Genomic DNA, 23049 nt, shown 5'->3' with positions numbered 1-23049 from the left:
ATATGCCAGGTAATGTGCATAGCAATGAGCTTAGAAGAAAATTCCTTTGCAAATTAAATTAGGCTTATGCATTGTGGCAGGTGTCAGAGCAAGAGCGTGCCTCCGTGCCCGTGCACCTACAGCTGTGCGGGTGATCCAGCACCAGCGGGTCTGACCGCGGGCAGAGGAACACGTTTTGTGCCAGCCGAGCTGGGGGGGGCACAGCGCCGGGGGTGGCCGCACGCCGGTGATGGGGATCACACTGGTCGGGTCTGGGGGATGCTGTGTACCTGTCGTGGGGGTGTGTGTGTACCTGTCCCGGAGGCTGTGCACGTGTCCCGGTGTGTGTGTACCTGTCCTGGGTGTGTGTGTGTACCTGTCCCACGGTGGGTGTACCTGTCCCAGGGTGGGTGTACCTGTCCTGTGTGTGTAGCTGTCCCAGGGGTGTGTGTGTACCTGTCCCAGGGGCTGTGTACCTGTCCCGGGATGTGTGTACCTGTCCTGTGGGTGGGTGTACCTGCCCTGCGTGTGTACCTGTCCCTGTGTGTGTACCTGTCCTGGGAGTTCGTGTGTACCCGTCCCTGTGTGTGTGTGTACCTGTCCCAGGGTCTGTGTGTGCCTGTCCTGGGATTCTGTGTGTGTACCTGTCCCTGTGCATGTGTACCTGTCCCTGTGCATGTGTCCCTGTCCCTGTGCGTGTGTACCTCTCCCAGGGTCTGTGTGTCCCTGTCCCTGTGTGTGTGTGTGTGTGCGCGCCTGTCCCGGGGTTCTGTGTGTGCCTGTCCTGGGGTGTGTGTACCTGTCCTGCGGGTGGCTATACCTGCCCTGCGTGTGTCCCTGTCCCTGTGTGTGTGTACCTGTCCCAGGGTCTGTGTGTCCCTGTCCCTGTGTGTGTGTACCTGTCCCTGTGTGTGTGTGTACCTGTCCCGATCTGTATGTACCTGTCCCTGTGTGTGTGTCCCTGTCCCTGTGTGTGTGTACCTGTCCCTGTGTGTGTGTGTACCTGTCCCGATCTGTGTGTCCCTGTCCCTGTGTGTGTGTCCCTGTCCCTGTGTGTGTGTGTGTGTGTGCGCGCCTGTCCCGGGGTTCTGTGTGTGCCTGTCCTGGGGTGTGTGTACCTGTCCTGCGGGTGGCTGTACCTGCCCTGCGTGTGTACCTGTCCCTGTGTGTGTACCTGTCCTGGGAGTTCGTGTGTACCCGTCCCTGTGTGTGTGTACCTGTCCCAGGGTCTGTGTGTGCCTGTCCTGGGATTCTGTGTGTGTACCTGTCCCTGTGCATGTGTACCTGTCCCTGTGCGTGTGTACCTCTCCCAGGGTCTGTGTGTCCCTGTCCCTGCGTGTGTGTGTGTGTGTGCGCGCCTGTCCCGGGGTTCTGTGTGTGCCTGTCCTGGGGTGTGTGTACCTGTCCTGCGGGTGGCTGTACCTGCCCTGCGTGTGTACCTGTCCCTGTGTGTGTGTACCTGTCCCAGGGTCTGTGTGTCCCTGTCCCTGTGTGTGTGTGTCCCTGTCCCTGTGTGTGTGTCCCTGTCCCTGTGTGTGTGTGTCCCTGTCCCTGTGTGTGTGTCCCTGTCCCAGGGTCTGTGTGTGCCTGTCCCGGGGTTCTGTGTGTCCCCGTCCTTCTGTGTGTGTCCCTGTCCCTGTCCGTGTGTACCTGTCCCAGGGTCTGTGTGTCCCCGTCCTTCTGTGTGTGTCCCTGTCCCTGTGTGTCCCCGTCGCGGGTGTGTGCGTGCGTGTCTCCCGCCCCGGGGGCGCTGCCCGTCCCCCGGCCGGGGGGTGGGCGCAGCCGGCCCGGCCCGGCCCCCGGTGTCCCGGCGGGGTAGGCGGGGAGGGCCGGGTCCGGCCCCGCCGCTGAGCCCTCCCTCCCTCCCTCCCTCCGCCCCCGCCCGCCGCCTTTTCCCCGCCGCCGCCGCCGCCCGCCCGCCCCGCGCAGCCCTGCGGAGCTCGGGGCGGCGGCGCCGGGGCCGCCGGCCATGGCCGTGCCAGCCGCCCTGCTCAGCCCGCACCACCTCCTCTCCTTCTGCTTCCCCGCCGCCGGCGGCCTCCTGGGCTATGCCGACCTGGAGAAGGGCTACGAGGGCGGCGGCGGCGGGGGCGCGGGCGAGGCGGGCGACTTTAAAGAAGCCACCAGGGACCTGCTGAGCTTCATCGACTCGGCCTCCAGCAACATCAAGCTGGCGCTGGACAAGCCGGTGAAGTCCAAGCGGAAGGTGAACCATCGGAAGTACCTGCAGAAGCAGATCAAGCGCTGCACCGGCATCATCGCCTCTCCCCCCCCGCCGCCTCCCGCCCCGCCGCCGCCCGCTGCCGCTTCCTCCTCCTCCTCCTCCTCCTCCTCCTCCTCCTCCTCCTCCCCGCCCGCCGCCTGCCCCGCCAAGCCCCCGCCGCGCCGGGAGGCCTCGCAGGCGGCCAGCAGCCTCCAGAGCAAGAGCCTGGCGGCCCTTTTCGGCTCCCTGCAGCAGGGACGGGGCCCGGCGGCCGGCGGCGGAGGAGAGGCGGCGGGCGGCGGGGCGGCGAACGGCGGCGGCGGCGGCGGGGGGGCAGCGGCGGCGGGCGGCCCGCGGAAAGTGCCGCTGCGGGACCGCAACCTGCCGCCCTCCTTCTTCACGGAGCCGGCGCTGCCCGCCGCAGCCCGCGGGCCGCCGCCGGGGGCCAAGGAGCTGGAGAAGGGAGGAGGAGGAGGCGGCGGGGCGGAGGCGACCGAGTTCTTCGAGCTGCTGGGCCCCGAGTACGGCGCGTTGCTGCCCGAACACGCCGCCCCGCCGGACGCCTTCCCCGGCGGCGGGGCAGCCGCCCGCCTGCCCGCCGAGCTGGGCTTGGAGCACGGTCTCTACGAAGCGCCGCTGCCTCTGCCCGCCGCCCACCATCACCCGTTGCTGGGCGGGCTGCTCTACCCCGAGCCGCCCTGGAGCCCGGCCGGGCCTTGCAGCCCCCCGAAGAAGGCGCCGGCCGAGGCGCTTCGCCCGCTCTACCCCGGCGGCGGGGAGCCGGCCCCCGGCAGCGGCGGCGGCGAGGAGCCCGGCGGGCACTTGTCGCCGGGGTTCGCCCCCTTCTTCCCCGAGTGCCCGCTGCCCCCGCCGCAGGTGCCCTACGACTACAGCGCCGGCTACCACCGCCCGGCCTACCCCGGCCTGTAGGGCCGCGCCGGAGGGGCTCGGCGAACCGCCCCGGCCCCGCAGCGCTCCGCCCGGGACGATGAAATGGCGGCGGGGGGGGCCGGGGGAGGCCCACCCGCGGGGACCTGACGGGAGCTCGGGGGGTCGGGGGGGGGGGGTGTGTGGGTGTGCGGGTGGGTGTGCGTGTCCCGGAACCACGGCCCCCGCAGGATTCACCCGTGTGCTCTGCGAGTCGCCGCCTCCTGCGGTTTGGGAGAGGCTGCAAATAAAATGTGAAATACTGGGTTCCTTCAGGTGTTTTTCTAGCGGCCGGCGACTACCTTTCCTTAGCCCTTCTCCTTGGGGGTCAGGCTGTGTCCTGCTGTGGGCAGAGGCCCTCGGCGTACCTGTCCTTAGGCGGCGTTGGAACGGGGGCTGCGCTTGGCGAAGGCGGCCGGGACCGCTCGGACGCGGTTTCGGTCTGAAAGTAAAACTCGGTCAACTCTTGCGGTGCGGTTAACATTTTTCCCGGGTTGGCGTGCGTCGCAAGCGCTGGCGGATGTTCAGCTGAGGACACAAAGGCGAGGAAAAACCATAAAAAATTAAAAAGTGAAGCAAGATTAAAAATGCTGCTACCAAAACTTAGTGTCCTGAAATTTAACAATGTCTTGCAGGATCTTGCAAACAGCAATTTACAGCGATACGTAAGTTAATTGACGGCGTAAGTTCGGGACAAAAATGTACTGTAGCCGCTGCAGCGGTGTGATTCCTTCGGACGGTTGGATTCCTTCCAGGAATGTGTCAAAGCTCGGAAAGCAACGCGGCTCGGTCTCATTGTGTACAGGAGATTATTTGATAATCATTTAAGTTATGTAAAAGAGTCTATGATAGGTCCTATAAAAATAAAGCTACACAATAGATCTAAGGTCTGTGGTTGTTACTGCCGTTGAAACGCGGCGTTCAAGGGGCTTTCACCGCGCCTCCGCCCTCTGTAATGGTTTCTTGGCAGGAGTTAAAACGGGCAGTGGTTTTTGTCTTTCCTGAATCTTTTGAAATGCCGTATTTTATCCACAGCGGCCCGTGTGTGTTTTGCCTTCATTTGTACCGGCTGTTTCTTTAACTTACTAGAAAGAAGGGAATGATAATACGCTACAAAACCAAGGGATGAAAATTGTTACAGTTATGAAAACAGATCAAAATGCTCGGAGGTTTCCTATTGAGATGCAAGTCTTAAAAGGCAATCCCGCAGTCTGGCTCCCCGCCAGCCCCAAGGGGATTGTTTGTTTTTGAAACGGGATCCACATACGGATCAGCCTGAGGTTTTACCCTCGGGGGTGACAAATCCTTGTGCCTTCTGTCTTTTAAAAGATAATGTGAAAGGTAAAACAGTTTTCTTTGTTCATCAACCCAGATTTAACTTTTCAGAGACTTGGGGTCAAGGCGTTGGGGTGCGTGGAGAGGTGAAGCAAGATCTTTTGGAAATAAACTTTCAGATAGTTTGTTTCGGAAATTGGCTTCATTTTACTTTTAAACAGCAAGAGCACTTACGCTGCTGCCTCTTTTCTCCTCGAAAGCTGCCCAAGGTCTCCACAAAAGCTGTATGGAAGGGAACCACCGTGGATGAATGTCCACAACACTCCAGCGTCTAATAGCTGCATGCTGTTAAGGAAATGCTCTTTTCAAGTATAATTTTGCAGTAGTTTATTTAACTAAGCTTCACGAGAGCGTGTATGAGGAACAATGGGCGGCCGGTCCAGCCAAGGTAGCTACAAATTAGGTTAATCCTGCCCCGCTGCTGGTTTTGATGACGGGACAATGTCCTGCTCTGTGAACTCAGTCCTGCCGCCTTCACTTTGGCAAACCTCCCGGTGAAGTTTGCATTCGCAAGCAGCGCTCTGCCAGGTCCAAGCAGACCCTGCGTATAACCACGGTTTAGATTACCTAGACAGGGCCAGCTGGGGGGTTATTTCAGCTGGAGAGGTGGTCTTGTTTGTTTGGCAACTGCTTCAAGCATGTGAATTTGTAGCACGAACTGGCAGCTGCTTGGAGTATCTCAGCTCGAAGGTGCTGCGCTGAGCTATCGTATTGCCCAGCTTTCTCACCTGAGCTGTGCGCCCGAGGTCGGCGCGTTCAGCAGGCCGAGCAGATGAAGGGGAAGCTGATAATGGAATGGTCTCTGCTAAGAAAACACCTTTTTCACTTAGGATTTCACTGAGCAATTTATTTATTTCACAAGCTCAATATGCAAATGTGTATTAACCGGGGATCTAATCCTGAAGACCTTGCAGCCTATCCTGTCAGCTGTCTCACAGACTTCAGTGAGGTTTTGCTCAGAAGAAGTCTAAAAGAGGTCTTCGGGAATAGAGTCTGGGATATGCTATGTAGATGTTGCAAACCTGAATGGTTTGGTTGCCCACAGGCCTCACCTTTTGATTCCAGGTAGCCATGAAGTGCCACAAATCTGACCTGCCGGTGGTTTTCACTCATTTGGTGCTCTGCTGCCTTGACGCCCTGTTGTGCTCAGCAGCTGAGCATCGTCAGCCTTCTTGGGCGAGACCTTGTCTCAGACCAGTGGGAGAAGCGGCTCTGTGGGTGTCAGCAGAGCCGGGCTGGCGTAAAACTGGCGCAGCGACCCGCTCCAGATGCTGCCAGGCTGGGAGGGTTCTTTGTGGGCTTGCAAGAAGTTGAGAACGGGCTCCAGGAGTCAGTCTGACTTAACAGCAGCTGTGGATGTTGCTTCGGCTTAGCTGCTATTCTGCAATAGCTTCTTAAAGGGGGATTTTCAGTTCATAGGAGATTACACTGAAAAAAAAATCAATAAAAAAATTAGTATTCTTCAAAGCACAGCTGCATTTTTGCCAGGGGATGGATGTATTTGAGGAGTACCTGGGATGGGAAGCCTGATGAGGCTGGAAAGGAGCTAACAATGGCTGGGTCGATCCCGGCAGCTTTCCCCACAGCAGAGGCCAGACAAAGGACTTCTGTGCAACTCCTGAGGAGTGCTGGAGCTCCTCTCCCTGCTGCGGAGGAGGCGAGGGCACAGCTACTAGACCAGGGCTTGCCATCTAGTGGAGCTGCAGCTTTCAGCTGCTTTGTGCATGTGTGGGCTCTTTTTGTTGTGGTTGTTTCCCCCAGCTTGAATAGTGCAGGCACTGAAAATGTCACAAGAGTCTCACTCAGGAACACCCTTGGGAACTTGTTTTCTCCACTGAAACACTGAAAAGCATCATCTTAGGCATCTGTAAGAATAAAACCTTTTGTAATTGAGCAAGATATTTTGGTTTATCTGCTGCACTTTTACAAGGAGTCTGTCCCTAACTAAAGCTGATCCTTTTTAGCTTTTCTGTCTTAAAAGAAGTGTGTCCCTTTGAATGGCAGCGGGTTCTTGTTTGGTTGGATCAAGGTCAGACTATCAAACTATTTCATTTTGCAAAGCCCCTGCACCGAGTTCCTCAGATATACTAAATTCCGTTTTGTTGCCGGTGTATTTTACACATACCATCTGATTTTACTGGAGGTTTTAGTGGAAAAGCATACAAGCTGAATAATTTTTCATATGCAGTCAAAGATGATAAAGGGGAATAACAAGAACCCCTCGTTCTCTTTTTAAGTGAGGGAATCTTACCTTTCCTTAATGGTGATTTACTGATGAACAACAAAGGGTTCACCATGAATAGTTATTACTGCGTCTCAGTATTTTGTGACTTAAACGGTCTGGGTCTTTTCCAAAGCCGCTTCAAGAAAGCAGAAAGATCCCTTTATTTTCTTGGATGGGCTTTTGAAAAAGGCTTACTAACTATTTCATGACCTGAGCTTGGGATTGCTCTAACACGGCCTGACCGTCGATGATGAGTCACCTTCAATGAGCTTACATAGTTGTTCAAACAGTGTTAGGAAGAAAGATACAGAAGTTTATTGTAAACTCTTTTTGTTTCCTGGCTTTTTGAATAAACTCCTTTTGGCAAAAACTGAAGGTCATTCTGCAGTTATTGGCAACAGGAGGAAAAAGGTGGTGAAGCAATTCCGTAGTGATGTGCAAGCAATTGCGATGGAAATGTGAGAGTTCAAGCCTACAGACCTGACTATATGAAATGAGAGTTGGGAAGGCTTTTGGGATAGCTTTGTGTCAACTGAAGAGACTGCAGCCTGCCTGCTCTGTAATAAACTCATCTCTCATTTTTAAGATTGGTAACCACTTGTTTAAAACCCAATGCTTTTTGTAACACATCTACAGAAAAGAGTAAAAATAAAGTGCATTATAGTGACGCCCTCTCCCAAAATCTGTGTGGATAAAGATTGGCAGAAGATTGCCGAAAAGTGAATGTTATGAAAGTTGAGGGGAGAACTTCTATTTTCTGTGTATTATAGTATTTTTCAGTACCTCACTGTAGCCTTGATTAACCTTGGTGACTCCCCTCCATCACTGGCAGAGAACTACTTCACTAGACTGGAGGTTTTTAGTCTTTTATGCTTTTTGGACCCCCTTCATAGCAACTGTAAATGTGCTGTCAAAGCCTTATATTTTGTGGTTTTTTTTGGTTGTAGTCCACAGACCCACAGTTGTCCAGAGATCACAGACTCAACATCACTGCATTGCTGTCCATGGGAAATATTTTTAATTGCTTGAATTGGCCAGTGTAGGCTTTGAGGAACGTGCAGCATTTCTCAAATGACCCTTCATCTCTTCTTCTCTGAGATGGGGGAATCATGTCTTATTTATGAAATCTCTGTGACCCTCCCAGAGACAGCTAAAACCGCACGCTTTACGCTGTGCTCCCTCCAGGTATGCCCCGGCAATGTTGGGCATATAAGAAAATGTGAATTGGTCCATAATAAGGGATGGAGGACTGTAGTCAAGCTTTGTATTAACGGGTTCTGGTGCTCCTGTTAGTGCGCGTTTTGTGTGTTAGGATGTCTCCTGGTGGGCATTTTAGACTGCTTCAGCCTTTGCAGCTAATTGTTATTCAGTCTGCGGGCTCTGCTGAACAAATTCTGGCAAATCCTGCTGTGCCAGATGAAGAGGTGACTGTCCCCATTTGCTACCCTGCCTCTTTGCCACAGGTGCCATTCCTTAGCTGTGTGTACTGAAGGGAACTGTATCTGTGCCTCCGTTACTCCAGCCTGTGATCAGTGCCCAAGTCCATCATCAAGGATGGTTGAAAGTGAACTGGGGCTTGTACTGATTAGCTCAGGAACAGCTGGAGTTCAGCTCAGCCATTTCAGCCACAGCTCAGCTAAGCAAATCTGCCTGCAGGCTGGGAGTGAGTTAAATCTGAGGTACTGGGTGACAACAATATTACTGTACTAGTAGCTGTAGGCAGATGCTGCTTTCTGTTTCTTGAGTAGAAGCTGGGCATAATCATCACTGATTTTTAATTTGATGCTGCCAAGACACTCTTCAAATGTAAAAAGAACCCTGCCTGAGACAGGCTGCTGGACCAGGGATGGTGGCACAGGAGAGGCAGCAGCCCAGATTTTGTCTCTTCTCTTAATTGCAGACTGTGGCACAGGCCCTTCTACACTACAAGTAAAGAACGAGTTTATAGGGACTGATCCCCACGACCCGTTTCAGTGACACGAAGCGGATGTGGCCCTTTCTGCAGGTGGTCATCCAAAGCTCAGAGAGGAGAGCCCGAGCCTGTGCTGAGTGTACTGCGGTCTCTACTGCGGGTTCAGGCTGAGACAACGCTCCAGGGTGGCCTTGAGAGCTCTCCTGGACGCTCCCTTAGTATGACATACGTCCTGTTTCCTTCTCCTCCCATGTCTCGTTGATGTGTTCAGCTCCTGAGCTAGCTGGAGTGCTTCTCTGGGTATTGAGGCTGAGCACCTTGAAAGGTGCTTTTTCCTCCTAGTGGTTAAAAACGCGGTTCACAGTGAATTTGTGAGATCTCTGGAAATCTCAGCGATTTTCCGAACCAATCTGCAGGAGTTACAGGTTAAAACAGGATTTATTGTCCTGACTGCTGACTATGTGAATACAGCCAGGGTGACTGAGTTGAGCTGGACTCCAACGGATCTCTTGTTCGAATAATACCAGCCGGTGTTACAATTCTGTGATCAAATCCCTTCCCAGTTCCAGCAGTCTCTTCCCTGTCAGTGGTTTGTCAGCTAGATTCATTAGGTCTGGAGCAATCAGCCCTGTTGTTCTCGATATACAGAAAGCAGAGATCAGATGATAGGTAAAATTGGATGTGTATTCTAAATAAAAGGGAAATTCCATCCGTCTACCACCATTTGTCATCAGTGGGTAACTAATAAGGAATCATCTTTTGCATAGTAACGCTCCACAGTACAACTGGGCTTTAAAGAATAGCTATAATTGCTTCTGTGCACTCAAATAATTGAATATAAATCAATTACCACCATTTTAGGTATTTGAACAGCCAAGCTTGCTCTATGAAGAAAAACCTTTCTTTCCTGTTTAATAGCCAGACCTTTAGCTTCTTTGTTTATCTACATATCTGGGACAAATGATTCAAACTCAGCCATTAATTAGTGATTTTTATCAAGATTTTCCTTTCAGGACTGAAAGGTCAGCACACCCTTGAAGTGCTAACAAAACAAATGTCTCCAATTTGCACATGAAGTCAAGGCTTGTGAGGAAGAAGCCTCAGAAAATGACTTAAAGGGTAGAGGTTTAATTCGGGGTGGCTACTTGTATGAACATGCCTGGTGTGCTAAGCACAAATGTGATGACCAGGTAGCCGAAATTTTATCCGAAAGTCTGTGATTAACATTTTTTATGGATTAGATAACCCTTAAGGCCTAGAGCCAGCTGACAGAAATGCCAGGCACAAGGGCTGAGGTAAAAGTCGGGCCGGAGGAGCATGGCCCTGACTTCAAGATAGTTTGTTTTTATTGTATTGTGCAGAGACCCTTTGGTTGTGAGAGCCACACGCTGGCTCCTGGATGCTGGGGATCAGCCAGCGCTGCAGCCTACGGCAGAGTGCTCCCAGCAATGCGCTGCCTTGGCTGATAGATGGGCCCTGCCGGGGAAGGAAGAACACGTTTTACTATGGGACAAACACTACCTGACTAATCCAGACCAGATGGGATTACAAAGAAGATGCAATTTTGTTAAATAAGAGGAGAGACGAGAGTGACCAGGCAAAGAGAAGCGAAGGGTTTTTCTTGGCAGAGGCAATTCAGGTATCAGTCAAACACTAGGCTTAGCATCATGTTAGGATGCCATAGGGATCCTTTCTGGGCTTGAAAGAGGCATTGATATTGTCACATCATTACCTGTATTGATACCTCTTTCTTGAATTGACGCTATTTTTATCACTGGTTTCAAATCACGTCATTTTTCATAGGAAGAGACAAAGAACAGCTTGGAACACAGGACTCATTCTGCTGCTGAGGGAAAAAGTGGGAGCAAACAGAGAAAGACAAAATGATCGGCTATGAATATTCTTGCTTAAATTAGAAAGCAAACAGCAAACAGACAGCAGCTAGAAGTCCCACGATATTCAACTTGTGTTTTTCCTACACTGATTTAATCCCTTTTACTGACTAACATATCATCTGGTAGGGCAGCCACACAGCAATTTCTGCTTCCCATGAGGAGTCCCTCCGCAGGAGAGTTTTCTTGTACCAGACCGGCCAAGAGAAAAAAAAATAAAAATTCATTGGCACTGCTTCAGTCCCTGGTAAAATAGGATGGACCACTAACAGGCGCTGCTCAGCCACCTCGAAGCCCCGGCCAGAAGTCAGTCCTCGGCAGCCCTCAAGTGGTTCCCGTTGAATCCTACACTTTGGCGTCCCGGCCCCGGCAATGAAGCCCCCAGGGCGGGCACGGTCTCCCCTCGAAGGGGCGCCTACCGCACTTGCTCCCTTCCCAGCTCCCGCAGACAAATACATCGGAAGACCCTCCCGGTGGAAGCAACCCTCTTTATTGTTCACTAGGCAGTGGGGTTTCGCCCCGGGGAGCGCTCTCCCCTCCTCTGCTGGCAGCTCAAGAGCTGCATGAGGGCATTGCTGACTCCCCAGCCTCTCCTTCCCGCTGCAGGACTCGGAGCGCTGGGACCCTTCAGGCCGGTCCTGCCCTGCCGGTGGCTCTTCTCAGAGGCGCTAAGGAGAGACGAGGAAAAGCTCCGAGGGCCAGGTCCCGAGAGGGAGGCCGAGAAACGCTGCCGGCCCCCTCCAGCCCTGCGCCCCTGGCCGTGCGCCTGGCCTGCAGGAGCCCAGAAGAGAGGCTTGGTGGGCACCTGGCAGCTAGCCAAGGTTAACCCACTGCATTCACCTTTTCCATCGAGGCTGTCAGTGTAGCTTGGCCGAGAGGATTGTTGGGCAGGGGAGGGTGGGAATGACCCTCCCAGTGCCATCCTTGTACACAAAAAGAAGCCCCAGCCCTTGTTACACCTGGGCTTCCTTTAGACAAGAAGAGGCCATTCAAGTAAATATTTATGCCATGGTGCTTCCCACGATTGGCTTCATTCAATACAAGTACTTGTGGGATGGCGTGGGGGACTGCAAAGAGCAGGACAGCACACCGTGGCCTCTTCAAAGGTCTGCTTGGAAGAGTAGCATGGGATAAGGCCCTGGAGGGAAGAGGGGCCTGGGAAAGCTGGTTAATATTCCAGGATCACTGGCTCCGAGCCCAAGGGGAGAGCAGTGGGTATTGTCTACTGAAACTTCAGCAAGGACTCTGACACTGTCTCCCCTAAGATCCTCCTAGAGAAGTTGAGGAAATATTGGTTGGATGAGTAGACAGACTGAAAAGTTGGTGAACAGCTGGGCCCAGAGGGTGGTCATCAGCTGCACAAAGCCATGTTGGACGCCAGTAACTAGCAGCGTACCCCAGGGCTCCAGCCCACTCCCCTGGGCAGCCTATTCCAATGTGTGACAAACGTCTCAGTAAAGAATTTTTTCCTACTATCTAACCTAAATCTCCCTTGCAGCAACTTGAGGCCATTTCCTCTTGTCCTATCATCTGCAGCCACCTGACAGAAGAGACCAACTCCCACCTCACTACAACACCCCTTCAGGCAGTTGTAGAGAGCGATCAGGTCTCCCCTCAGCCTCCTTTTCTCCAGGCTGAACAACCCCAGTTCCCTCAGCCACTCCTCATAAGACTTGTGCTCCAGACCCTTCACCAGCTTATTTGCCCTTCTCTGGACATGCTCCAGCCCCTCCATGTCTTTCTTGTAGTGAGGGGCCCAAAACTGAACAGAGTACTCGAGGTGCGGCCTCACCAGTGCCGAGTACAGGGGAACGATCACCTCCCTGCTCCTGCTAGACACACTATTTCTTATACAGGCCAGGATACCATTGGCCTTCTTGGGATTCCTCCCGGGACAGAGAAGGGCAGCACGAGCGGCTTCCCGCGCCAGCGCCCTGACGCAGGACCCTCGTCTGAGCGGGACGCACGAGGGCCGGAAAGGCACCTGGTACGGCCCCGTGCCGTTACTGCGCGTATCCCCCCGCTCTCGCACGCTCGCTTTCCTCCTTCCTCTTTTGCTAACGCCCTCGGAGACCGCTGCCTTCGGTCAGTCGTCCTTGCCGTCAGGTTCCTTCCGCTGCGATTGCCTGTTCTTCCCGACCCTGCAGGACACGGGCCCTGTCTGATGGAACCCAGCGTCGCTACAAGAACGGGGGACTGACTGAGGGTGGGGGGGGTTCCCCTCAGCGTTCCTGAGGCGGTTTTGCGTCCCCCGGGGAGCGCAGCTTGCGGCCAAGGCTCCCTCCGTGTGCCCGGGCTCACGCTGGTGGGCAGGCTCTCGGTGGGACCCCTCTCAGGTGGGGGCCGGCACCCCGGCCCCGGCCCCGCCGCTCCTTCTGGAACCTTCCTGGGCTCGGAGAACTGGCACCGGGTGGGCGGCAGCCTGCCGGCTTCGCAGCGCGTGATTGGTGGGCCGCCCCTCCGGGGGGGCGTGTGATTGGCGGGCCTTTCCCGCCAGGGGGTGTGTGATTGGCGGGCCGCCCCCCAGGGGTGGCGTGTGATTGGCAGGCCGTCCCCCAGGGGTGGCGTGTGATTGGCGAGCCTCACGGCCCGGGGGCGGTGCTGGAGCTGGCTGGGGGAGAGGCGGAGGGAAGGAGGGACAGGGAGCCGGTGTGAGGGACGGGGAGAGGGTGTGAGGGGCAAGGAGCCAGTGTGAGGGATGGGGAGCCGGTGTGAGGGATGGGGAGCCGGTGTGAGGGAAGGGGAGGCGGTGTGAGGGGCGGGGAGCTGGTGTGAGGGAAGGGGAGGGTGTGTGAGGGATGGGGAGCCGGTGTGAGGGCCGGGGAGCCAGTGTGAGGGATGGGGAGGCGGTGTGAGGGGCGGGGAGCTGGTGTGAGGGGCAAGGAGCTGGTGTGAGGGGCGGGGTGCTGGTGTGAGGGAAGGGGAGGAGGTGTGAGGGATGGGGAGTTGGTGTGAGGGATGGGGAGGCGGTGTGAGGGAAGGGGAGCCGGTGTGAGGGGCAAGGAGCTGGTATGAGCGGGGCGAGGGCAGCGGCTGCGGGCTCGTTCCTGGGGAGCAAGGCAGCGAGCACGTCCTCGGGGCTGGGTCGCAGCTGGGGTCACGCCAGCCGCCTGGGGAAGGTGGGTGCCCTGGTGCCGGGGTCAGGGCGGTTCAGCTGACGCGGGGACCCCGGGGTGTGGACAGGCGCCGCTGCAGAGCAGGCTCGCTCCGGCCCTGGGACGAGAGTCGGCGTCGTGCCGAAGGCCTCCGCGTCCCGACAAAGGCCTCGGCGTCCCGCAGCTCCCGCCGCCCTCTGGGAAGCGGGCCTCAGCGGGAGGGCAGTCACTTTGCCTCCTGTGCGGGCACCGCGTGGACCCGCGGGACAGAGCGAGCCCCACAGGAGTTTAACGGGCAGCTGAGCAGCCCTGTTGGGCTGGGACTTGTCCTGGAGGGCAGGACGCGGTGTTTGAGGGCGCTGGTGTCAGCCACCATCCTGCTCGTCCCCACAAACTGTCTCCTAATGCAAAAGAAACATCCTGGAGGTACCCTGGGGGCTACAGGCATGCCACCGCTCTGCTGCTCTGACTCTCCGGACAATAAGAAGAGCCCAGCTGCAGCAGAAGGAACCGATCCACGCTGCCTGCAGCTTGCTCATTGCCCACTGCCAGTGTGGGCAGCCTAGCATTCAGCCTGAGCCATTTCTCCAGGCTTTCCCCACTTGCTGGAAAGCCCCTGGGGGGTCCTCCCTAGCCGAGGGCATTTCTCTGCTCTGGAGCATCTCTTGAGGGAGGTGGAAGAGGGTGAGACCATCCCCAAAGCTCACCAGGCTGCCGCTGTCCAGCCCCTTCCCCATAAGCCGAGGCACAACAGCCCATCGCCTTGCCCGCAGAAGCTGTGTCCCGTTGCAGAAATCCTGAGCCCTGTTCCTCTTTTTGTCTCTCTTTTCAGGGCGTCACAATACCTGGACTGGGCACCTTCTGCCTTATTAAACACTATTTGCCCACGGGGGCCTCTGGTCTCCTCCACACGCTGAAGCCCATCTTCCAGCTGTTGGAGAACTTTGCATGGGTTCACGGGCTCCAATACGAGAAAGAAACTCTTCCTGGTAAGCAGGCGGATGAACGGGATGGCCTCCCCTTGTGAGGCCTTTGGGGTGCCTGCGGAACTGCTGCTGCCAGGGGACTGAGAGGAGTCTAGGGCTCCTTGAGAAAGGCCTGAGATCAGCCCGAGCTCCTCGCAAGTAAAGACAGCCTCCCGCCTTCTACCGGCTGCCAAGCCGCAGCTCCCGAAAAGGTCCCTCTCTGCACTGTTTGCGCCCTGATGGCCGCATTGACCATCATTTCTGCTCATGGCAGCAGAGAGGATATGCCATGTCCCCAGAAATGCACCATGGGTGTGGGGAACTCGGCCCTCAGAGCCTGTTTTCAGGGATTGTCTTCTTTGCAGCATTCATCCTCTTTCTTTGCTCTAGCAGTCAGGGATATTGCCCTGCTTGACAGGATTTTGGTCCCCAAAGCTATGACACCTGGGGACAACTCTGCTGGGAAAGGGAATGGCTGCATGTGGTGGGAAAACAAAAGATTCCTCATGGGGGGCAACGCAGGCCTGGTGTTAGAAAGAAATCCTTGCTATCCCCATGGCACCTCAGCTCAGAGAGTGCTTTGAGCTGGGGACACGAAGGGGCTACACCTCATTTTTGAGCTGCACCAGAGGAATCTGCTAGACAGCTCTCCAGCAGAGCTTTGCCTGTGGGCTTGACAGCTGCCCATACTTGACTGTCCACCACTTCAGCACTAGCTTAATTGGCTTCCTGCTTGTTTTTCCACAGGAGCTTCTATAATTGTTGTCTTGAATCATGCCTCAGTACCCTTGGACACCTGCGTTCCTTGGGACATGGTGCAGTGCTGCGTGTTCCCAAGTCCTCAGAATGCTGTACTGAACTGTGGTCAAGAGACCCTGCTTTTTCTGTCTTACGCCCTGGCAAAGAAGCAGGATGTGGACTTCATCTTCAAGGACATGGGCTGCCTGCGCTTCCGGAAGAACAAAGTCAAAATGCAGTTTTCTGCAGACTTTGTTTGCAGCCTGGATAGCACCGGCCGCCTGCTGAAATCTCTCCTCAGCGTGAGTATCTCGCTCCGCCAGCACTGCCGTGGGTTCTTGGGAAATGCCCTGAAAGGCTGCTGGCAGTGACTTCTCCTTGTGGGTCTGACTCGTCTCCTGCTTGAGATGGCTGCCTCTTGCCCTTGCACAAAGCCAGGCGGCGTTACGACTGGGGTGCAGGCGCTTGCTGTGCAGCTCCTGCTTCCAGTAAGGAGGGGTTAACGCTGGGGACGGGGAGCTCTGCCAGAGGGCAGCTTTCTGCCTTAGCGGCCCAAAGGCCGGCTGCCTCGGTCAGCAACGGGCTCCTTTCCTGGCAACGGTCTCAGGCGGGGCTGTCTCTCCTGCAGAGGTCAAGCATGACGGGTTCGGCCGTGTCGGGCAGAAAGGACGCCCCTTCCCAGACGGCTTCTGGCGACGTCGTCGTGTTTCCCAAGTGAGTACGTTTGCTTCTGCAGCCCTTGGCCGCTGACCACGTCGGCAGCTTCTCAGCTTCTCTTGGGTCGGCCGGTAGTGCCAGGGCTTGCCCGCTGCTCAGGAAGGAGCCAGAGGGAGACCTTTCCCAAGGCCTGGATCCTGTTGTCTTCTTGCTTCCAGGATCAGGCTCTGTGAGCACCTGGAAGAGCTGCTGGGGAAGGGGCCCTTCAGACTCCCAAGGGGCATGTGGAGGAAAAGAAAGAAGAGCAAGGCTAGAGGAAGAGCCTAACAGAACAAGTAATGTGGGAGCTGGCTCCTGGGAGTACCTGTGTGTGCAGGTTTTGCTTTACTTCTTAATCTGTCTTTTACCTCAGCCCAGCGGTATTCTTTTACTGATCTGATTCTCTTCCCCATGTCACTGCCAGGGAGTGAGCAAGCTGTTTTATGGTGCTTAGCTGCCTACCGGAGCCAGATGGAAGTCCCTACAAGGTGTGACAGATATCAGGTAAAGCCAGAGGATAAAAAGAGGCCCCTCTGTGGCAAGGGCAGGGCTTGATCCTCCCTTTCTTGGAGTCTGGCACTTGTTAATCAACAGATGGTAACAGTGATCAGGCCTGACTTTGCAATATGGGGAGAGGTCCACATGATCCTGGGATCACTCCATGTGCGTCTGAGCTTGTTCAACACCCTGGGCTGTCCCTGGTGTTCAGTGAGAGATGGCTCAGACACTTACAGGGAGAAGGGCCCAGGCACGGGAGGCTCTTTCAGACTTCGCCTGAAACAGCCGTTGCCTCTTCCAGGGGAGCTGGGGGCTGAAGGTACCCGGGTCCCAGGATTAATCGTTGTCCTCAGAGAGCCAGGCAGGGGCTGCCATCTCTCTGGCTGGCCTCGTCCCTACAAGGCGTGACAGATATCAGGTAAAGCCAGAGGATAAAAAGAGGCCCCTCTGTGGCAAGGGCAGGGCTTGATCCTCCCTCTCTTGGACTCACTATTTGCCTGGCCAAGACAGGCTGGACCAGAACCAGTAAGAATAAACTGTGCTTCTGGAAGTCTGAAATTGGAATAGTGAAGAAGTAAGACTTTCAAGCTGCCTGTCAAAAAGCATCTTGCCTTTGGCCCCATTGGCAGAGGCATGAAGCCTTTCCGGCTGGCAGTGTTTGAAGAGGAAGACTGTCAGGTGACTGTCATGAGAGTGGCTGAGTGCTCCCCGATGCTCCCAGGCTGTTCAGGAAAATTTCCTCTTTTTGTGGCTCCACCTATAAGGCATTATCTCTCTTTTTTTTTTTCATCCTTGCCTAATATTTGAGAAGTCAGGCTCAGAAGCCGAACACACTGAAAGGTCAAGCCTTTAACTGAGCAATGGGGAGGTGCATGAGAAGGAGAAGAGGGAAGAAAGTAAGAGAAGCTGTGTAGTCACCTTTCCGAAACAAAAAAAGTAATTGCCACCCTCCCGCCTCCCTTCTCAAAAGCAAACTTTTTCCAGAAGCCATGGAAAAGGAAAGGAGCCTCAGTTTCAAGGTCTCTTGCTCAGGAAGTGTATTTCTCAGTGCCTCTCCCTGAACCTGAAACTTGACGGCTTTCTCTTTCCTTCCTCAGCCTAGGCGACAAGACCTACCTATGTGAGGAGTGTGAAAGGTGCTGGCATTAGAAGCACACGGACACTGGAGCAACGAGACCGCGGCTCATCAGCAAAGGGACAAGATGCTTTACCTGGTGCCTAAAGCCACTTAAAGATACTAAATAAAGACTGTGGTAACCAGCCTTGGCCGTGCTGTGTGTGAGCAGTGAGAACTGGGAAGGGAAGAGCTGCCAGCAAGCCGCTCTGTTCTTTCCCAGTTACAGTCAGGAACACCGTCATCCCACTGGGATAGTGTTTGGTGGGGCGTGACAGTTTTGCAGGGCTTGGGGAGGCCTTCCTGGGACGCTGTGATACGGACAGACCCCCAGGAGGGCCTTTGGCTGGTGGCAGTGCTTCCTTAGCAGCGCCCAGCACAAGATGCAGTGATGCAGTGGGGCGGACGCGTGTGGGTTTGGGGGTGCCCTGGTCTCCAGCTCGGCTCCCCGCTGTGTGTCCCCTTCCTCCTGTTCCCTTGGAGAGCAGCCTGGACTGCAGAGGGGAGGGAGTCTGTTGTCCCCATGGGGCTGAGGGAGGTTTTGGGGTTTGTTTCCAAGGGGGTGGGGCATAGGACAGTGCCAGGCTGTGTGGCCCGTGCACCAGCTTGGGTTGGATGAGACTCCGCAGACGTTGGGGACTTTCGAAGCAGGAAAGGGTAGTGCTGCCCAAGTGTGCCCCTCTCCCAGGGCAATGCACACCCTTCCCATCACATCCAGAGAGCCACGGGCAAAGTGTGACTTTTGTGTGTGAGGGATGATCACGCACGCGGCTGCTACCATGGAAGCGGGGCTCTGAGCTTCCCATGGGCACTCCCACTAGGAATGGGACTCTTTGCTTCCGTGGTGGCCCGGGTAGCTTCTCCCAAGGCAGCTGAGCTGAGAGCTGGGCAGTATGTTAAGCAGGCAGCAACATGCAGTACTGGTTGACTGGGAAGGGCTGCAGCCATAGTCTTTCTCTTTCCTTGGAGTACTGACTGCCCAGCTTGGACTCTGTTTTATTCCCTACTGATACGCTCCCACAGAGAAAAAGCAGCGGCAAGTAAAAAAACTACTTGGATTCATTTACTTTTACCATTCTGCAAGCCTGGAGGTGCATTTATATCAGCAGTGGTATGAACCATGGGAACTGATGATAAAAATGAGAAAACAGTTCTCACAAAAACTTATACATCTTGTGTTTGCATGGCTGCGGGGGGCCACCTGTAATCATCAATAACAAACGAATCATAATCAGGACTGTAAACAAGCCGTTTCACAAAGGTTTCCTTGTCTGCTGGCTCGGGGTACCAAGAAGCAAGACCATGCTTGTAGGCCCAGTCAACAATCTGCAGAAAGATAAGCAAAATGAACTGATGAAACAAGGTTGGCACGTTATGAAGTTGAAACCAACTGCAGTTTGGCCCTGGCTGTATTTTCCCTCTTTCCTCCCCTCAAAATTGTGTCCTTTTTTTCTTTTTTCTCTTGTGCAATTCTGTGAGTCGGCTGCGCTTCATCCCTTGGGTGAGGGAATGCAAGCTGCCTGCAGTTACTGGCTGCTTAGAAATGCACACCCCTGCCCTGGCAAAAGGGTTGGAATGTGCAATTAAAGAAGGAGAGCAGCCCTTTACCCACCTCCGCTCACACCCTTAAGCTCCTCATCTACACTGTGCATCTGCCAGTAATTCCTAGCAGGCCAATGTGATTCTCGGTGGGTGTCCCCTGACCAGGAATTACAAATTTGATGTATACAGGGCACCAATCCCACAATTAGACAACAAGCCCAGATCTGGAATAGCATTTAGGTACTTAGGCCCCTATCCAATACAGGAGGAGAGGTTCCAAAATAGCAATTTGGAACCTAAAATCTTTTGGCAACTTGTGTCATGTTTGAATTTGACCCTAAACCTGATTTTCTGAAGTGCTGAACACTCACAGCTCCAAGCAATAAAGCAGAGCTTTGTGAGCTGTGAGGCACCCAGAATCAGAAGGTATTTTTCACATTTGGGCTTTAATGACAGGAGAAATCAAAGCAGCAATTCTAGCTGGAAGCATTCCTGAGAATCATTGGTTTAGGCTGTAGAATAAGTTGAATTAAAAAACGACAAAGCAAAAATGATGCCAGGGAAAGTCCTGCCCTCCCTACCATGGGAAGTGGAAATAAAAGTGGAAATACTCACTTTCACAGCGATTTTGAGAGACACCTCTCTGATGCTGTCCAAGGGCGGATAGAGTCTTCCTTCTGCAAGATTCTGCTCTGTCACCTCAGCAGCAATAGACTAGAAAGAAGAGAAAGGTGGGTGGTCTCAAGCACGTACCACATTCACTAGCATTATATGATGTGTGGCTGAAACCTTAGCAGTGGCAGAGCTGGGACTAGTTCTCAATGGGAACTGCTGAGCTCTTCGAAATACATGTGTGCATATATTTCATTACAGACTCAAAACTGGAGCCAGAATGGTGGAAGTGCTGTGCCAGGGAAGCAGTTGTGGAGAATGAGGAGAACCCTCTCATGGCTCCTGCACCTCTGTAGGTGCAATGGAAGCGTGAGCTTTCCCTGAGACTGGAAAGGGCTGCAGCTGTTTGCTGAGGCTGTGCCACTTCCACTCAATGCATTGCCCCAGGCCAGGTTCTTAAAAACACCTGAAGGAGGTGCATGTGCCTCTTATCGTTTCTTAAAAAATATTAGTTAAATGCCAGCTGGAAACCTCTGCTGTGATGAGGAAGATATCATCAGAGATGTGCCGGACTCCGCAGGCAATGACTCCCAGTGCCACTCCTGGGAAGACGTAGGCGTTGTTTCCTTGGCCAGGGAAGAAGGTCTGTCCGTTGGGCAGCGTCACCTTTGAGAATGGACTCCCACTTGCAAATATTCCCCGGCCCTGATCAAAATTGAGAGAAAGAGGCATCAAAAGTCAGAAGAGAAGTCTTACATTTCTGCTGCTTGCCATGATTGGTGCTTAGGGGACTCTGGTGACCAAGTGGACAAATCTCTAGCCAGTCAGTGGGAGGCATCTCCACCAGAGCCATCTCCAGTTGATGCTTCTGCAGGGCCTGGTCCCCAGAGCCATGAACAGGGCCGTGGACAGGGCCACTGAGCACTGAGTGGGTGTTTGCACTGCCCAACTGCAAGTCCTCTGAACTTGCTGAGAAGGAGTCTCTCCTCCTCTCTATCAACCATCTATGGAGCGTGAAGGGAGACTCATGTGGGATAAAGGTCTGGGGGCTGTGTGATTGCTCTAGCTAGCAGCAGGTGGTGGGGAGGGCAAAGGGGAGAGTGAGACACGGCCTCCTCTCTCACGCCAAGTCAATCCACATGACAGTAATTCTTCAGTGACATTGGGTCCAAGTTGGGTGATGAAACCGTTACATTAACAACTAGGTTGGCAAAACACAGGGGACGGTACCCTGGGAGGATGGGACATCTCAGACAGCTATGGGTCAAAGAGGCAAACGCTTTCTTTAGAGGATCACAAAGTGATTCAGGCTGGTAGGGACCCAAACTCCTGCTCACAGCAAGGCCAGCTATGAAATCAGACCAGGCTGCTCAGGGCTTTATCCAGCCTGGACTTGAAAACTTGCAAGGACAGAGACTGCATGAGCAATCTGGGCCCCTCTTCCACCTCCTGACTCTCCTCACAGTGTGAAAGTTTTTCTTTCTGACCAGCTTGAACCTCTCTTATTTCAACTTATGCCCACTGTCACCTGTCCACCCACCATGCACCACTGTGGTTTCCTCGGTACAGTCATGGCCACAGCGTACCCGGAGCAGCCAGCTTCCCTACGCCGAGCTCCAGTACCTCGGTGAGGCGGTAGCACTGCTCCGCTGTGCACTCCGCTTTACTTGTGGGGTTGCTCAGGGCAAACACGATGGGCCTCTCATTGAAAGCTGCCATGTCCTTCAAAATCTTCTCAGTGAAAGCTCCTGCAACGGCTGCGACACCTAAAACAACAACAGCAGAGTGAGCTGGTATTTAGGGTAAACTTTCCGGCTATCTGACTTCAGTGCATTGGGCTGATCCCTCCCGAACGCCTCTATGGGTAAAAGAACTCTGGGAGGGAACAGGCTCCACCTCTGGAGATGCACGTGGGAATGTTTCTTTCTCGTTTTACGGTGAGATTAAAAGCCTGTCTCAAAGTAAATACCTCTGCTCCTCTGGGCAGAGTGGGGATCAATGTTTAGTCCAGTCTGGCTGCAGCACTTTGCCTCCCAAAGGCTCAGCACTTTGTCTCCCAAAACCTGCCCAAGCTGCCTGTTGTCATCCTCGTCCTGCCCAGCCTGCCAGGGCCAAGTTTGGTGCCGAGAGCCCCAGATCCTGCGTCCCTCGGTGCCTCCCTCTGCAGCCCTGTCTGGGAGGGCTCCCAGAGCTCCAAAAGAGAGGAAGCCTGTGCCCCACAGTTGAAGGGGAAAGGATGGGGAGAACTCAACTGACAAAATGGAAGTAAAAAAAGCTCGTTTCATTTTGACTGGGAGAACAAAAGAAGGCCCTGGAAGAAAGACAGAAACTCTCCTAAGAATTGAATTGACGTGAAAAGGTTGTGCTAAGGGAACTCCACCTATAATTGCTGTAGGCTTCACTTTCTGCACAACCTCTTCCAGCGTCTTCACGTTGGGGTGGTCCTGGGCAAACATTTCTTTCTCATGGTTCAGGTGGCTCCTGCCCTGTGAGGAAAAAGGAGTCGTCAAACTTTGGTCTGTTGGCAAAAGGTGGAGACATAATGTAGTAACTCATCAGTTCATTTCATCTCTTGGCCCTCCACCTAAACCAGATTCCACAGAGCAGCCAGCCAGGCATTGAGCTGTTGGTGTAATGTCGCATGGGGCTCCTCTCACCCTCCAAAATACTTTGATTGTATGGAAGAAGGATCCGGCTGCCAGGGCAAAGAAGTTGTACACGTAGCACAAGTCTCCTCAAGTCAAGGGACAAGGGCAGAGGCCTGGAGGACCCAGGGAGGGCAGAGTAGAGCTGGGCCAGGCTGGGTCACCAAGCAGGGCACAATGTTGCTGTTGTAATACCCCATATGACATGCAAGACTTCCAGCATTGCTTGAGACCATGGCCAGCAGTGTATCCTACCTCTTTAGAGGCCCAGCCCAAAGTGTTGCCTTTAGGGCAGCTAGTGCTGTTGGTACAGTGTTGTTTCAGAGGACCTAGTCCTCTGAAAGCAGGAACAGCTCTGCTGACACCGATAAAACTGCAGCCCTTACTCCAGGGCTGAGCAGGAGTCCAAGGTATCTGCCTGCTCTGGCCTCTCTCTAGCTTGCAGGAGGTGGCGGGCAACTGGAGCTCGGGTCTGGAGACAAATTTACCTTCACAATCAGTCCCTTGGAGTCCACCATCCAAATTTTTTTGATGGCATCCTCTCGTGAAATTCCTTCCTTTTCCATGGCCATGAGGATGAGATGAGCTATGCCCATTGCAGCCTGGAACACAGTATATAAACACTTCATTGGGGTATCACCATCTTTTGGGGGAGAAGATTTTAAATGAGAG

General features: G+C 54.2%; 3 protein-coding genes across 4 annotated transcripts in view; 2 read left to right on the top strand and 1 right to left on the bottom strand.

The window, feature by feature from the left end:
* The first annotated feature begins 1919 nt into the window (after positions 1–1919).
* On the top strand, positions 1920–3992 carry FAM181B (family with sequence similarity 181 member B). Its single transcript, XM_075050445.1, has one exon. The coding sequence runs from the start codon at positions 1949–1951 to the stop codon at positions 3110–3112; it is 1164 nt and encodes a 387-aa protein (XP_074906546.1). The 5' UTR covers positions 1920–1948; the 3' UTR covers positions 3113–3992.
* A 9491-nt stretch (positions 3993–13483) lies between these two features.
* Positions 13484–17865, top strand: CCDC81 (coiled-coil domain containing 81). Its single transcript, XM_075050604.1, has 7 exons — positions 13484–13591; positions 14400–14556; positions 15280–15572; positions 15899–15984; positions 16146–16293; positions 16391–16470; positions 17562–17865. Exons 1-5 carry the CDS (start codon positions 13484–13486, stop codon positions 16252–16254), a joined length of 753 nt encoding a protein of 250 aa, XP_074906705.1. The 3' UTR covers positions 16255–16293; positions 16391–16470; positions 17562–17865.
* A 747-nt stretch (positions 17866–18612) lies between these two features.
* The window catches only part of ME3 (malic enzyme 3), a 128184-nt gene continuing 123747 nt past the window's right edge, over positions 18613–23049 (bottom strand). For both annotated transcript variants that reach the window (XM_075050133.1, XM_075050134.1), the window contains exons 9-14: positions 22866–22979; positions 22113–22218; positions 21356–21498; positions 20264–20437; positions 19736–19834; positions 18613–18904 (exon numbers count right to left, since the gene is read on the bottom strand). In XM_075050133.1, the coding sequence (XP_074906234.1) occupies positions 18743–18904; positions 19736–19834; positions 20264–20437; positions 21356–21498; positions 22113–22218; positions 22866–22979 (798 nt within the window). In that variant the 3' untranslated portion in view covers positions 18613–18742. The remainder of the gene's footprint in view (positions 18905–19735; positions 19835–20263; positions 20438–21355; positions 21499–22112; positions 22219–22865; positions 22980–23049) is intronic.

Source organism: Buteo buteo, chromosome 18 (genome assembly GCF_964188355.1).
Source record: "Buteo buteo chromosome 18, bButBut1.hap1.1, whole genome shotgun sequence".
Lineage (NCBI taxonomy): Eukaryota > Metazoa > Chordata > Aves > Accipitriformes > Accipitridae > Buteo > Buteo buteo.
Note: the sequence above shows the minus strand (reverse complement) of the source record. Positions and strands in the feature narration are given on the sequence as shown.

Excerpts from the sequence above, each read along its gene's own strand:
- FAM181B (XM_075050445.1), top strand. The coding sequence starts at position 1,949 with ATGGCCGTGCCAGCCGCCCTGCTCAGCCCGCACCACCTCCTCTCCTTC.
- CCDC81 (XM_075050604.1), top strand. The coding sequence starts at position 13,484 with ATGAGCGGGGCGAGGGCAGCGGCTGCGGGCTCGTTCCTGGGGAGCAAG. Across the intron at positions 14,557-15,279 it reads CGAGAAAGAAACTCTTCCTG|GAGCTTCTATAATTGTTGTC; the intron begins GTAAGCAGGCGG and ends GTTTTTCCACAG. Across the intron at positions 15,985-16,145 it reads GACGTCGTCGTGTTTCCCAA|GATCAGGCTCTGTGAGCACC; the intron begins GTGAGTACGTTT and ends TCTTGCTTCCAG.